Source organism: Vanacampus margaritifer, chromosome 1 (genome assembly GCF_051991255.1).
Source record: "Vanacampus margaritifer isolate UIUO_Vmar chromosome 1, RoL_Vmar_1.0, whole genome shotgun sequence".
Taxonomy (NCBI): domain Eukaryota; kingdom Metazoa; phylum Chordata; class Actinopteri; order Syngnathiformes; family Syngnathidae; genus Vanacampus; species Vanacampus margaritifer.
Genome location: NC_135432.1, coordinates 58,788,514 through 58,804,801, shown reverse-complemented (window position 1 = coordinate 58,804,801; position 16,288 = coordinate 58,788,514). Strand labels below are relative to the sequence as shown.

The following is a 16,288-nucleotide window of genomic DNA, read 5'->3' as shown; positions in this document are numbered from 1 at the left end:
AAATAAAAAAAAAATATATATATATATATATGTGTGTGTATATGTATATATATTTAAAAAACAAAAAAAAACATTTTTTTTTAATTTATTAATTTTTTTTAAAAAGGAGAGCAATGATGATGTCAAATCGAATGAACAATACTGAGCTCATAAAAAAAAAGAAAAAAAGAAATAAGCGTACAACTTTATTCTCACTTGACACTTCTAACGAAATAAGTACATGATGTAGCTTGAGGCTTCCATCCGTGGGTCTTTTTCATTCATGTGCCAACCTCCCCTAAGACATCAGATCGGAATGTGATCATCTGCTCTCTTTCTCTCCCTCTCTGCACAGGTACTGCTTCATCGTGACGCTCGGCTATTTGATCGTGTGTCAGATCACACGCGTCTACGTGTTTGATTACGGCATGTACTCTGCGGATTTTACCGGGTAAGCACCAGACATCTTGGGTATGTGATGCTATGACGACGCCTGACAACAATGTGTCGTGTTATTCCACTGCGAGCCAGTCAAAAACAAAAAAAAACACGTCTGTCGACGCTCGTCATTGAGGGAGTCGCGGTTTGCTCTCTCGACACTTTTTGTGACAATTCAAGCAGACTGCCTGCACTCTCCAGAAGGTGGGGGTGGGCTGTTGCTTGGCAACCAAATCTAAACCAATACCACCGGTTGGAGAGCACAAATTTCACTCTTTCATCTTCTCTTCTTGTCCCTCTAATTTTATTCCAGGCATTTTACACCTTAAGTAAACAGCCTATTGTTGTTTTTATGTGTAAGATTAGTATAGTGGAACCTATAATGTTAACTACATTCTGTGTCACGATGCTGGTTGACCTCTAATTTTTTGGCGGGGAGGAAGAAATACAGTACAGTACAGTTTAGGGGTCCTCTGCTTATCATACAAATGTAAATACAAGTTAAACCCTGCTATGAGTAAAATATCAATTAAACATTCTGCTGTGGGAGTTGTTACAGCTGACGTCAATCATAACCAATCAAAGCAGCCCTCTTCATTCACTTTAAATGCGGCATGCTAGTCGTGCACTAGCGTTGTGAAGTGATATATATATATATGTATATGTGTGTGTGTGTGTATATATACAGTATGTGTGTGTATATATACAGTATGTGTGTATATGTGTGTGTGTGTGTGTGTGTATATATCTGTGTGTATATATGTGTGTGTATATATATATATATATATATATATATATATATATATGTGTGTATATATATATATGTGTGTATATATACACACATATATATATATATATATATATATATATATATATATATATATATATGTGTGTATATATATATATGTGTGTATATATACACACATATATATATGTGTGTGTATATATATATATATGTGTGTGTGTATATATATATATATATATATATATATATATATATGTATATATATATATATGTGTGTATATATATATATATATATATATATATATGTATATATATATATGTGTGTATATATGTGTGTGTATATATATATGTGTGTATATATATATATACACGCATATATATATATATATTTATATATATATTAGGGGTGTGAATTGCCTAGTACCTGACGATTCGATTTGTATCACGATTCATAGGTCACGATTCGATTCGATACCGATTAATCCCGATACGAATCTATACATTGATAATTGCGATTTTTTTTTTTTATTACTCAAATTTAGAAAATACTAATCAGTAAACTTGTACATGTACACTGTAAGATTTGTATGAACATTTATTTATCTGAAAATTCCGGCTTATAACTCAGCCACTGCATTTAACAAACAGGTTGCAGTCTGTTTCATGTTTGAACAGCACTGAAAGAAAATATTAAGGCTTAATGTTCCATTAATATAACATTCTTTCATGCTTAATGTGTGAATCCTAACCCTAAGTAAGATGTTTTGTTGAATATTTCCATTAAAAAATTGATGTTAAAAAATCGATTCGGCCGCATTTTGAATCGATCCGAGAATTGCGCGCTGTAATATCGCAATATATTGCAGAATCGATTTTTTCTAACACCCCTAATATATATATATATATATATATATATATATATATATATTTTATTTTTTATTTTATTGAATTCCAAATTGTGCAATCTTTGGCGCATTCAACTATCGAAATGCCACTTTCATTAAATATTTTTGTAAAAATCAAATCTTAAACAAACACGTTCAACCCTTTTTTGGTCATTCTCTTCATTGTCCTGTAGGGACCACCACAATATAAATCTCATATGGTCACTATTATTGCATAATGAGTTCATTGTTATTTTCCGTATGCTATCATAAACCAATATCCCACCAACAAATGAGGGCCGTCATTGTAATAGGATTCTTCTCGACGGGCATTCAAATGAAGACTTTGATTATATTTAAGTGGTGAGGTAAGAGATCCAGACAGGGGGCTTAGCGACTTCTTCTTCTTCTTGTCTTCATCAGGCCCATGATGGTGATAACACAGAAGATTACAAGCCTGGCATTCGAAATACATGACGGTAAGAGAAACCTGGCTGCCTCGAAAATGACTAGTTTAAAAAAAACAGACCACACGGCCACACATTTTCAAGCCTAGCGAACCAGCACAAAGAGTATAAATATTGTTACGTAACAAAGCAATGACCCACTGCGCTCTCTCTCGCTCTGTTAACCGGTTAAATGGCTGACTTAAAACACAAGTTCCGTTTTGCAAGAGGACACATGCAGTTAAAGCCGGAACATCCATTACATTCTGGCCAAAAGGAGGTCACGGCATATGATGTCATCGGGCCGCCAAGCGACCAGCATATGACACACGCTGGCGGAATTTTGGAGCGGGTAATAACACAAATGAACACAGAAACCTGAGCTGATGAGGAACAAACGAAATATGCATACAGACAATGATGCGCACGCACTTAAACTTAAATGCATCCGATGACAAGGTTGTCTTTACATTTTTTCATTCACGGGCATTCATTCGTGCGGATAATGCAATGCAGGAGGAGAACATTTGACACTAATTAGTAAATCAGTCATCCTGTTTCTGGGCTTCTCATTGACAACCTTAACCCCTTCCTAAGACAAATATTGACTCAGCTTGTCGTCAAGACTCACCGCTTAAAACATTTGTCACCAAGGTGCTGTTGGGAAACTGGAGCCATCTCTTGAATTAGTGTAAGACTTGAGTATACACTCTTGTCGGTTTAACTTTTGCTGAAGAGTGCCTGTGCCTTTTACAAAGACACAGTGACGCATTGGGAGAAAAACAAACAAACCTTTTTTTTCCCCTCCAGTCGCCACCAAGAATAGCCTGCAATTCATCAAATCAATGTAGATCAACAGAATGCCCAAGTTAGGGTTCTTTTTTTTTTATCGTATCTTGTTGCTAGGCAGAATCTCAGCTCTGTCATTCCTGTGTGGTTTTTAAATGTTTTTCCAATTGCTTGGCTGGGTTTCCACTTTCAGATTTTTTTTTTCATATTAACAAAAAAAAGTCATTCAAGTTGTATTTAACCCTGGAGAACCCAAGAACCCTTTTCTTCTTAGGAAAATTATGAATTATACATTAAATGACTGCTATAAGTTCACTGAACACCAAAATATATGATTTTTCAATTTTAACCCTTGTTTTTTGAACTAGCTCAGAGTTGCTAATTTATCAATATATATATATAAAACATACTCCTAGGCATTCTGCAACATGATATGAAATTGATAAACAAAAAAAACACAATTTTACCATCTGATGGTTTGCTGAGAAGATGGATTTTGAGTTTGGATTGATTTCCAGCTCAACAAAACAGCATGTTGCCAGCCATCTTGTCACCACCACTCTGGCTCATGTAAGTGCAATATTCATCCACTAGATGGCCCCATGCAGGGGTCAGAAGTGGCACTCTGGACTTTTGAAGTTAAATTTGTAAAAAAAAAGAAAAAAAAAAGGTCTTTGTTATTTGAGTAGCAGAATTTATAGGGGCCAAATTTGACCCCGTGGGTTCTCCAGGGTAAAAAAAAAAACCTCAATAATAAAAACAATACTTAAAAAAAAAACGGAACTAAAGTACTGATCACTGAGTGCCAAAGGGTCACAACAGAAACAGCTTTTCAACATGAATCGCTCATTGTGTCATCGTTCATGCACGTTTTGTCTGTTTGTAGGTTTGACCAAGCGAGAGGGACAGCTGACTCCAGGTCAGAAATACCTTGCTATCAGGTACGTGACTCAGGTATGTTTTTTTACTGCTCTAGATGACAGGAACTAACGTTTGCGCTGAGTAGGGATGAAACATTTTGACGAAAGTTTTCAAATGGTTTAGTATACTATTACTGTTTTGAATTTTAACGATCATCAATAGCGTATTTAGTGTAGTGTGTTGTAAAGCCAAATTAGCGACTCTTGAAAATAAGTAATTAGCCACAGATTTTGTGACCTTTTGATGATATGAAGTTTTCTCACCTTTTCATGTCAAGTACTGTGTAAAGTGCTGCCTCTTGTAATTCAAAAGTTAGCAAATCAGACTCACATTTCCTGGCACAGTGTTTGCTATTCAGGAAGCTACGTGCTACTCTTGTGCAAACTCGCTTCCATCGTGTCGGAAGTCCCAACTCTCTTTCGCCAAACATTTTGCTGCAGGAGTGAGCGCGGCTGCGGAGGTTCGGCAAGAATGTAAGAAAGTAGGTCAGGGAATTAATACGTGACATCATCTTAAAGAGAGCAGAGATTAGAGGCACGACAGGCCGTGAGAGTGACATCTTGACGTGCGAGGAAAGATGACGGGGGGCGTTTAGTGTAAAGCTCAGGTGCGCGATATCGACGAGAAGTTTCGGGGCGCGTGGGAGAGGTGGGAAGATTTCTGTTATGTAGCAGTTGTTTAAAAACGTATAATTGCTATAATAAATAATAATAACAAACACACGCACGCACGCACGTACACATACTCACCCACATACCAAAAAATAAAAATATATTATATTGACTAATTAATTTGACTTTTTAATAGTCTTATTAACTCTTTGACTGCCAGACGTTTTCAGAAACGGGTTGTCGCCAGTGCCAGCCGATTTAAGCATTTTCACTGATCTTTCAAGGTCCACAGAAAATGTTGTGTTTGGACTATGGAAACACACATACTACCAAATGAAAGATTGGACTCTCATCTTTCATCAGAAAAAAAAGCTTGTTTCTACCTTATTCCGTTCTTCAGTAATCAACAATAGAAAACGGTTAGTTTCACCGAAATGCTCTGTTTTGAAACAAAAAGTGGAGAAAAAGAGCTTTTTGTGAAACGATGTTATTTCATGCACTCTAGTGAATTCTACACTTCTTTTTGTCCATGAATGATGCCACAAACACCTAAATAGTGCTTTACTTCTGTAATACACCACCACCAACAATGAAAAAGTGTTTTTAGATTGCAAAATACGTTTATTTCCATTCAACAGTGTCACAATTTGACAAAACAATTTCGCAAACTATTTACAAATGTGTGCAACTGTGGTACTATTTACAATTATGTGGATGTTTCAAATACAGTTTTTCTTTTTGTAACACTCCCCTGCGTGCAAGGAGACCGAGCAGGATTTGCACAACAGATACGTTTCACTTCGATTGTCCGTTTCGCGTGCAGACGTTACACTTTCTTGACGGCCTTTTTTTCCGGGGAATAGCAAGTAGCAGACTTTACCCACTACTCCGATAAATATGCATTGGACTCGGGGCACTCTTCGTCGTCCGATTGAACGTCCGCCTGAGCGTGCTCGGTTGTGCTCCGCGTTTTCCGGTGTTAGCATCGCTAGCCGGTGAACCTTTATGACGTCGTCATAGCCGCCGCGTCAACGCTTCCAACTTCGGCGTCAACCTCGGCGTCACCATCATCATCATCGATGATGATCATCGTCGTCATCAATGTGCTCTTTAGCGTTGGTCGATGCCTTTCGTCTTTGAAAAAAATTCCCAAGTGTGAGCTGCTTGCAATCGGTCGCCATGTTCTCTTCCCTTCCCCAGCCTTTGTCCCCTCTAGCTCCGCCTCACGTCTTCTACTGACGCCTACCCAATCTTGTCAAAAGAGAGTCATTGCTGCCATCTAGGGGCCAAAAATAGTCATAGATCACTAGATCTGCTTGAAACTTTCACCACAGCTGGCCAAGGCTTTCCTCCACCCGTTTCAAAAAAATAAATAAAAAAAATTGGATGACGTCTTTTAACGTCATTGGCGGCCCTCCGTAGGTTTTTACTTGACGTCTTTTAACGTCCATGGCAGTCAAAGAGTTAATAAATAATATATATTAAAAAAAAAAGAGAGCAATGATGATGACATGTCAAATCGGTAAAATTACCGAAAAACAATACTGAGCTCTCCAGAAAAAAATAAAATAAAAATTTATAATTGCTCATTGTTGTTAGCCTAAATGCTATGCTACGACTTCACACGATTCCCGCCATCCGTCCTCGCGCGCGTCAACGCCTCGCCGCGCACAATTATGAATATATCCGTACTTTCTTTCTGCCCCCCCCCCCCCTCACTTAAGACGAATGCCCAGCCTGCTGGAGTACCTCAGCTACAACTGCAACTTTATGGGCATCCTGGCAGGACCCACTTGTGCCTACAACGACTACATGGCTTTCATCGAGGGCACGTGCTACCAACCGCGGCACCAGGAGAACGCCAACGGCAAGGAGAACGGCAAGCACAAGCAGAGCGAGCCTTCGTCCAAGGTAGGAGTCGCAACTTGTCGCGTGCGGTCGTTCTACGCGCGGCGCAGGGGTCAGAGGTTGTGGGTTCGAGTCTCAGACCCTTGTGTTGCTAACTATTTTGATTTTTAGTGACATCCCACCCTTCTATTGACTTTTTAAAAGCCATGAGCAATATAAATCTAGCGGCTTTTCGTGGTGTGGTTGGTGTCAAATGTTCAATTTGATGATTCTATTTTCTGTCCTCCCCTCCCCACTTAGGATGATGTGATCTCCAAGCTGTGTACATGCGCCATCTCTCTGGCTATCTACTTGTCACTGTGTAAGCTGATCCCAGTGGAGCGCTCCATAGATGAAGATTTCCTTAACAACACACCCTTCCACCTACAAGTGGTTTACCTTTACTTGGCCATGCTGGCGCTCAGACCCAAGTACTACTTTGTCTGGACACTTGGTGAGTTGGATTAGACACCATTTTAGATCATACATTTTTTTTTTTCCCCTGAAGTATTACTACCACTACACTAACTTAGAATTATAAAATGGCACCGTAAAAAATAAATAAAAATAAAATATAAAATATAAAATATAAAAAATAAAATAAAATAAAATAAAATAAAATAAAATAAAATAAAATAAAATAAATAAAAAATAAAAATAACATAACATATAGCATATAACATACAACACAACACAACACAACATATAACACAACATAACATATAACACAACACAACACAACACAATAAAATGGCACCGTAAAGAGAGAAAAAAAAACTGCATGACATTAGATATCAGGTGTCTTCCAAAAGTGGATATCAAACAAAACAAACATAAACAAATAAATAAATCCATTGTAATTTAGTCTAAATAATATACCTGTGGTAGTGGGTGTGTTCTGCATGAGATAAACAGCTAAATAGTATGTAACGCTTATCATTTGTATTATTTATATATTTTTGTTAGTGTTGTCACTGCCAGGTGTTGAGGTTTTTGGAATAACTTACTTCAATAAAAAAGACGGACAGAAATAGACAAAAATATCTGATGATCTGATCGAAAATTGGTCACGTGGACCTGTAGTGAGTGAAAAGCCAGCCTTCAAAATAGTGATATTAGCGCTCCCCCTGGTGGCGTAATTGCGAAGTGCATCCTCTCCTGTTGTGGCTTCAGCATTCATTTGTATGTTTCCTCCGCAGCTGATGCCATCAACAATGCAGCAGGATTCGGCTTCAATGGCTACAGCAAAGATGGCCGCCCGCGGTGGGACCTCATTTCCAACCTCAGAATTCTGGACATTGAGGTTTAAATTCTTTCCTATGTATTATTTCCTCTTCCCAATTTGAAACCGTCATCTCACCGCTTGCATTTTGGGGGGGCTTTCAGTTTGCTACCAGTTTCAAGCTTTTCCTTGACAACTGGAACATCCAAACATCTCTTTGGCTCAAAAGGTAAAAAGCGCACGTTACAGTCATTTCCATACGTTTTGTTGTGTTTTAATATCGATGAATTCAGCCGAATAAGTCTTTTTTCTAGCAAAGTTCTGCCACAAACTCTCCTTGCCGATCCTTTCCTCAGAGTGTGTTACGAGCGATGTCCCATCAACCCCACCGCCGCCACCTTCCTGCTGTCGGCAATGTGGCACGGCGTGTACCCGGGATACTACCTGACATTCCTCACTGGCATCGGCATGACCATGGCGGCGCGTGCAGTGAGTGCACACTTTTGAATAAATTGGTCGAAAGGGTTAACTCAAAAGTTGCATCAAAGATCATCGCGCTATTACCTCCGCCAAGGAAAGACGTGACTTTTAATCTTGGTTTTCATGTGCAGATGTATCAAAAAAAAAAAAAACTACACAAAGTGAAACTTTCTGTTATTTAAATTCGCTACACTGAAATATTTCAGGATTTTATTTTTGCATCATTTTTTAGCTGCTAAACAAAGCCTTTGCGTGAGGAAGTAGCATAGGTTTGTTTGTTCCCGTCTTAAATCCAAAACTCCTCAAGTGACTTCCATTTGCGGATTTGTCAAGCCAAAGTGTGGCACATTAATCAGAAGACGTCACGTCATGTTTGTTCCAGGAAGTGTTTCAGAAAACTTCCATATATTTACTTCTTCCATCTTCCTGACAGAGTTAGAAGCTTTTTCACCGCAGCAGCTCAGCAGACCAACAACACACCACAACATCCTTCTTATGCAATAATCATACTGTGCTTCAATTAAAGTGAGTGCCCAGATCAGTAAAAATGAGAATATTGATGGTGGCCATCAAAAAGTATGGGTCATTTTCAAGTTTATTATGGGGATATGTTCCAATATAAAACCATATAAATATATATATATTTTTTAAAGAGTTTTTCTTCTCCCACACCATTTAAACTTTTTAAATGCGCTTTTTAACTTTTTAAATCAAACGAAATCACTTTTTGTTACACCTCGACGCTGTTCAACACAACGTTGACACACTTAAAGGGACGGAGCTCTCTATATTTTTTTAACAGTATATTGTAAAAACTAGGGGTGTTTTCTTATTTTAAATGCAATTTTAAAAAATCAATAATTATCAATAGGTTGATATAAAATATGTACATCAAGATCCGCCCAACAGCATGTTTAAAAAGGTGTTTATTTAATCTTTATATTGACTAATTAATTTGACTTTTTAATAGTCTTATTAACTCTTTGACTGCCAGACGTTTTCAGAAACGGGATGTCGCCAGTGCCAGCCGATTTAAGCATTTTGACTGATCTTTCAAGGTCCACAGAAAATGTTGTGTTTGGACTATGGAAACACACACGCTACCAAATGAAAGATTGAACTCTCATCTTTCATCAGAAAAAGTTTGTTTCTACCTTATTCCGTTCTTCAGTAATCAACAATAGAAAATGGTTAGTTTCACCGAAATGCTCTGTTTTGAAACAAAAAGCGGAGAAAAAGAGCTTTTTGTGAAACGATGTTATTTCATGCACTCTAGTGAATTGTACACTTCTTTTTGTCCATGAATGATGCCACAAACACCTAAATAGTGCTTTACTTCTGTAAAACGCTTTCACCAACAATGAAAAAGTGTTTTTTGATTGCAAAATACGTTTATTTCCATTCAACAGTGTAACAATTTGACAAAACAATTTCGCAAACTATTTACAAATGTGTGCAACTGTGGTACTATTTACAATTATGTGGATGTTTCAAATACAGTTTTTCTTTTTGTAACGCTCTCCTGCGTGCAAGGAGAGGGAGCAGGGTTTGCACAACAGATTACTTTCACTTTCCATTGTCCGTTTCGCGTGCAGACGGCCTTTTTTTCCGGGAAATAGCAAGTAGCAGACTGTACACACTCCTCCGATGAATATGCATTGGACTCGGGGCACTCTTCGTCATCCGATTGAACGTCCGCCTGTGCAGAAGTGCTCGGTTGTGCTCCGCGTTTTCCGGTGTTGGCATCGCTAGCCCGTGAACCTTTTATGACGTCGTCATAGCTGCCGCGTCAACGCTTCCAACTTCGCCGTCAACCTCGGAGTCACCATCATCATCATCATCGATGATGATCATCGTCGTCATCAATGTGCTCTTTTCGTCTTTGAAAAAAACGGCTCGACCGTGAGCTGCTTGCCATTATGGCTTCTTAAGCCATTGTCCCCTCAACACTCTAGCCCCGCCTCACGTCTTCTGCTGACGCCTACCCAATCTTGTCAAAAGAGAGTCATTGCTGCCATCTAGGGGCCAAAAATAGTCATTAGGCTCACTAGACCTGCTTGAAACTTTCAACACAGCTGGGGAAGGCTTTCCTCCACCCGTTTAAAATTTTTTTTTTTTTAAAAATTGGATGACGTCTTTTAACGTCATTGGCGGCCCGCCGTAGGTTTTTACTTGACGTCTTTTAACGTCAGTGGCAGTGAAAGAGTTAAAAGTTAAATATTTTGAAATAAACTTATATAAATTCAGCATTTTTCCCTCTCTGGGTACTTGTTTTGAATAGTATATAAAAAAAAAAGAGTAATAAATCAATATCTATATTGTCTAAAGGTGTTTAAAAAAATCTATTCTGCAATATATCGCGATATTACAGCACGCAATTTTCGAATCGATTCGATATGCGGCCGAATCGATTTTTAAACATCAATTTGTTATGGGAATATTCAACAAAACGTCTTACTTAGGGTTAGGATTCACACATTAAGCATGAAAGAATGTTATATTAATGGAACATTAAGCCTTAATATTTGATTTCAGTGCTGTTCAAACATGAAACAGACTGCACTGTTTGTTAAATGCAGTTGCTCAGTTATAAGCCTGAATTTTCAGATAAATACATTTTCATACAAATCTTACAGTGTACATGTACAAGTTTGCTGATTAGTATTTTCTAAATTTGAGTAAAAAAAAATCGCAATAATCAATTTATAGATTTGCATCGGGATTAATCGGAATCGAATCGTGACCTATGAATCGTGATTCGAATCCAATCGCCCAGGCAATTCACACCCCTAGTAAAAAACACCAAAAAAGGTCACGTCAAAATCTGTGATAGACTTGGAAGCCCTAGTATAGTGAAGCGGTACATTCGTTTTTTCACGTTCTCAAACAGGTATAGATGACATGATGATGCTTTTTTATTTTTATTTTAGGTGACATGACGATGCTTTTTTATTTTTATTTTAGGTAAGGCACAACATCAGGCCTCACTTCCAGGTCTCTGAAACATCCAAGCGCATCTATGATGTCATCACGTGGGCATGGACTCAAGTTGCCATCAGTTACACAGTGGTGCCATTCGTCCTACTGGCTGTGGGGCCCTCGCTTAAGTTCTACAGGTATGAATTTATCCGTGTTTAAGCCGCGCAGAGCTAATTGCTGATTTTAATACAGCAATTAGTAGCGCAAGACGTGCATTTTTGCTCTAATGGAGAAATGACTGTAATATCTAGCACAGAAATGGAAGTTACAGCTCATGGCATGGATATGAACATTTCACACTTGTTAGGCCGCTATAGTTAATGAGACATTTTAATTAATGAATAAAAGCTAGTGAGAATTGATGTGGAGGAAATACAACCTGCTGCTTTAACATGGCTATGGCACTGCCATGGAACGCACTTATCTATATTATTGTGGAATTAATACCGCAGCAAACAAATAAAATAAAATTTATACATTGTAATATTACAAAGTACATTTCATTTTGTATTTTTTTTTTTCAATTGTATTTTTTCCTGATTTTGTTGTTTTAAAGGGGAAGTCAAATAAAATGTAAATAAATGAGATTAAAATGTTTTTAGATTGACCTTATTTTAGCCGTCAATAAAAAAAAGAAAGAAAAGAAAGGCCAATAGCGTCAAAATGCCCAATATCGGTGCCGATAATTGGCCTGATTATCGGTCTATCCCTACCTGGATTTCACTTTCCTTTCTGTTCTTTGATCCTTCCTCGGGTCTCCTGACAACCTCACGACTCTAGCTGGATTCTGAAGTATTCGGTTTAGGTGAACGGTATGGGATTTTTTTTTTTTATAGGTTTTAGGTGAATTCACGAGTACACACTCACACATGCACCCACACTCGCACATGCACACACTCACACACATCCATCCATCCATCCATCCATTTTCTTGACCGCTTTTCCTCACAAGGGTCGCGGGGGTGCTGGAGCCTATCCCAGCTGGCTTCGGGCAGTAGGCGGGGTACACCCTGAACTGGTTGCCAGCCAATCGCAGGGCACACAGAGACGAACAACCATACTCACAATCACACCTATGGACAATTTGGAGTGTTCAATTAACCTGCCATGCATGTCTTTGGAATGTGGGAGGAAACCGGAGTACCCGGTGAAAACCCACGCAAGCACGGGGAGAACATGCAAACTCCACCCAGGAAGGCCGAAGCCCGGACTCGATCTCACATCCTCTGCACTGGGAGGCGGACGTGCTAACCAGTCAGCCACCGTGCTGCTGTCACTCACACACATACAAAAAAAAAGAAAAAAGACATAGCAACGATGATGACATCGGCAAGATTACCGAATGAACAATAGTGAGCTAAGTCTATCCCTACCAAATGGGTACCAATTCTTCAGACAATTTTAAATATTTTTAGGGGGTGGAACCAATTCCTCGATTTTTCTTATTGTTGCGAATAACGAGTGTTTGCCGCGCACTGATATCTGTCACCCGTGCGTTTGCAGGTCCTGGTACTTCTGCTTACACCTCCTGTGTCTGCTGGTAGTCCTGGCCCTGCCGGTCCGATGGCGACGCCGCGAGGCCAAGGTCCGACAGGAGAGCCCGCAGACGGACGGCGGCGGCGGCGCCGCCACAAACAACTGCAGCCAGAAAGACAAAAGCACATGAGGCTCGGCAGACGCTTTTGATGAGACAAAACTGGAGACCACTGAGAGCCGGAGTCTGTTTCCGGACCAGGAACCAAATATTGGATGTGCTTGGACAGAACCTGACGATACTTCCAGTAGCAAGGAGGACAGAATGGGTTGCATTACATTTTACTTGTGGGAAATGGAGATAAACTGAATTCCAAGCTGCCTTAAACCCTCTATGTACCTGGCAGGTGAAACAACAACACATTCGGATGACACATGTACAAAAAGAGTACACGTATGTGGAGGGTTTTTGTCATTGTCTGGATACAAGCCTCTGTTAGGTGGAAACGTTACGTTTAATCATCAGCTGCCAACTTTCAAACAGGCCTTAGGATCTTCAAAAATTTTGATTTCGCTCAACGGGGAGTTGACATTCATAGTAAGTGTTTTGTATTTCGATGTGACCACACTATTCGATTCGAATGAATAGAAAAGCCCCAAAGAGGAAACCGGATCTCGTTCGTCTGTCGCCAGCGGTGGAAAAGTCTCCCCCAATGGATTTTTTTTTTTTTAAGTCTATATTTTTTGTTCTGCTTTTTTGACTTATCAGCGTCAAATATCTGTGCGTTTCAAAAAGGGAGATGATTAACTCTGTTGTGACTTTTGGATAAATCTTTTCATGGTTTTCCTCCAATGGTGAAATATTTTCTTTTTAATTTGATTTTGTTTAACACACCGCAGCCTTGCTACATGTTACGAGCCCCTAAATGACAAAAATGGAAGGACTGCATTTCCTCAAATAGTGGCCAATGCTTTGATAGGCGCTAATTATTTGCTCGGTGCATTATTCACTTTAATAAATGCCTCCATCAAAAAAAAAGAAGTGGTGACTATAATTACTAGGGCTGAATGATTTTTGAAAAATAATCCAATTGTGATTTTTTTCCCCCACATTTAATATGTGATTATTTTTCAAGCTCCTCTTCCCGTGTGTTTTTTTAACAAACACATGAAATACATTAATCTGTATCTTATGCTAAAACACATGCAAATCAACCTTGAATTAAAATGGAAGTTTGTCTACTTACATTGGACTTACTGTATTGTAATCACGTGGACAACTTTTTAACGTATCTAGATATTATACAAATGAATAAATAAAATATACCTACAGTAATTTCTGGACTATAAACCACTACTTTTTTCACTTGCATTCAACCCTGCGGCTAATACAAAGGTGCGGCTTATCCATCAGATCACAAGGGGGCGCACTATAACGGAAGCGCAAGAGCACTTTCTTTACGGAAAATAAAGTAGCGGGAACCCGGTGCGGTAACATTAAAAACAAATGCGGCTTATATGTGAAGAATTCCCCAAATTTAGCTAGCGCGGCTTATAGTCAGGTGCGCCTTGTAGTCCAGAAATGACAGTAGATATAAAATGGCCCAAAAAAGTCAACTGACCAAAATGAATCATCTTCTTTTTTTTTTTTGAATTTGCAGCTTTTGTGATTTGAAAAATTGCATTCTTATAGACTCTGATGTCAATTAAATTTCGATCAATATGATATATATGACTTTTCTCAACATTTCAATTGAACTTAACAATAATTCTATACAAATTAAAGCAACCTCTGCTGAATTGCCATGAACTAAACATCCCTGGTCACTATTTGTGGAAATCCAGCAACTAATAATTATTATTATTATTATTTATTTTTTTGAAAATGAAATACATTTTGTAAAGTGAAGCAAAGTAAGCAAAAGTTACAGCAACAGTGCCCTAATCACATCCTGTCAATTATGGTGGCTGTTATTACATGCGGACGTTAACTAACTGAGCTCAATTTGAACTCTGTTGCTAACCAAAACAGCAGCACCAACGCACCCGAACAATTTCTCAAACGAAAGCGTGACGTTTTACTGTGGTGTGTTTTACCACGCAGTATTAAGGAAGAACCTTACATGTTATCACTCCACAATATTGTATGCGTCAGTCTTTACAATTCAGGGAGCTATGCAGCTTATGAGTTCTGCGAGTACCTTTTTATGTCGTTCCAAACCCAATAGCGTAAATATATCGGTAATTCCATACAGATCAATGTGCCCAGTTGAGTAAATAAATGTCCCCCGGCCTCTATTTGCAGAAATTTTGGAAATGAATATGACCTTTTTACATCTTGTACAGTAACAGTAACAGTGCTATAATCACACCCCGTCACATTAACTTAAATGACCCGTATTTAATAGTTGGCGTAGCCATAATAATCCCCAGTGAACGGGAAATAAAAAGGTCCAAATTGGTGCACAGTGCATAAAAAGCACATCATGTACTGAGGCTTACAAGAGTGAGTGCAATTTGCTTTCATTGTGTCATTGTGTTGTCATTTGACTTGATGATGTTGTACAAAGACCAGATGTTGTGTTAACTTATTTTTTATGTTAGACTAGGGGATGTTTCAAAGGTGCATTTACTGTACGGCGTAAGAGACGCTGGGTTCTTGTGTTGTTTTTTTTTTTTTTGGTTCACGTCAAGCCTTCTTGTTCGTCGTAACACACACGTGACACCCATGTGGCGCCGTCCGGACGCCATCGTTGCTAAAAAATTTCTACATATCCTTCAAATGAGGAACTTCGTGATCACTTTGTGAAATTTTTTTAAATTTTTTTTTGCATTTGTAAAATAACAACAAAGCAGCCAAGTTGACTTTAGAAGTTTTGGATTTCTTTTTGAGATGATTCAACATTTTACATATTCCTGCCATAACTCTGTGTGTACTGTATGAGTGTGTGTGTGTGTGTGTGTACCAGTGTTTATGTGTATATTTGTAGCGCGGCCCTGTAAAGGTGAAAAGCACCTGTAAGATAAAGAAAGGGATGTCAGTCATTCCTCAAACGAAACGTTTAGGACATGATTGCACTGCATGGCCACCAAAAACCAGCAGATCAATGCAACCTGCTCCATATGTCCGAAGTGCCAAAGCATTCAATGGCGCATTTTTCCCCCCCCCTTTGTTTCTTTTGTGTGTATGCGTGCACGTGCGCCTGCTTGTGTGTGTGTGCGCTTGTGTCACATAATGTTATTTTTGTGTCAGAAGGAAATTTATTGAAAGATTTGTATGACAGTTCATTACAGTTCTGATTTATGTGGCAAAATAAAGAGAGGTTATTTTTAAACACCAATGTTGATGTTTGAAAATAAATGTCTTTTTGTGCAGATTGGTTTTAGTCAGATTAGAATTCATTCATTGAATGAAGTAATTAGTTAAAATTAAG

At 38.5% G+C, this 16,288-nt stretch overlaps 1 protein-coding gene across 2 annotated transcripts in view; it reads left to right on the top strand.

The window, feature by feature from the left end:
* Positions 1-16,195, top strand: part of mboat2a (membrane bound O-acyltransferase domain containing 2a) — a 44,338-nt gene extending 28,143 nt beyond the window's left edge. For both annotated transcript variants that reach the window (XM_077557374.1, XM_077557383.1), the window contains 10 exons: positions 335-430; positions 2,470-2,525; positions 4,168-4,222; positions 6,538-6,724; positions 6,962-7,154; positions 7,900-8,003; positions 8,087-8,151; positions 8,279-8,411; positions 11,367-11,518; positions 12,885-16,195. In XM_077557374.1, the coding sequence (XP_077413500.1) occupies positions 335-430; positions 2,470-2,525; positions 4,168-4,222; positions 6,538-6,724; positions 6,962-7,154; positions 7,900-8,003; positions 8,087-8,151; positions 8,279-8,411; positions 11,367-11,518; positions 12,885-13,047 (1,204 nt within the window). In that variant the 3' untranslated portion in view covers positions 13,048-16,195. The remainder of the gene's footprint in view (positions 1-334; positions 431-2,469; positions 2,526-4,167; positions 4,223-6,537; positions 6,725-6,961; positions 7,155-7,899; positions 8,004-8,086; positions 8,152-8,278; positions 8,412-11,366; positions 11,519-12,884) is intronic.
* Positions 16,196-16,288: the final 93 nt, after the last annotated feature.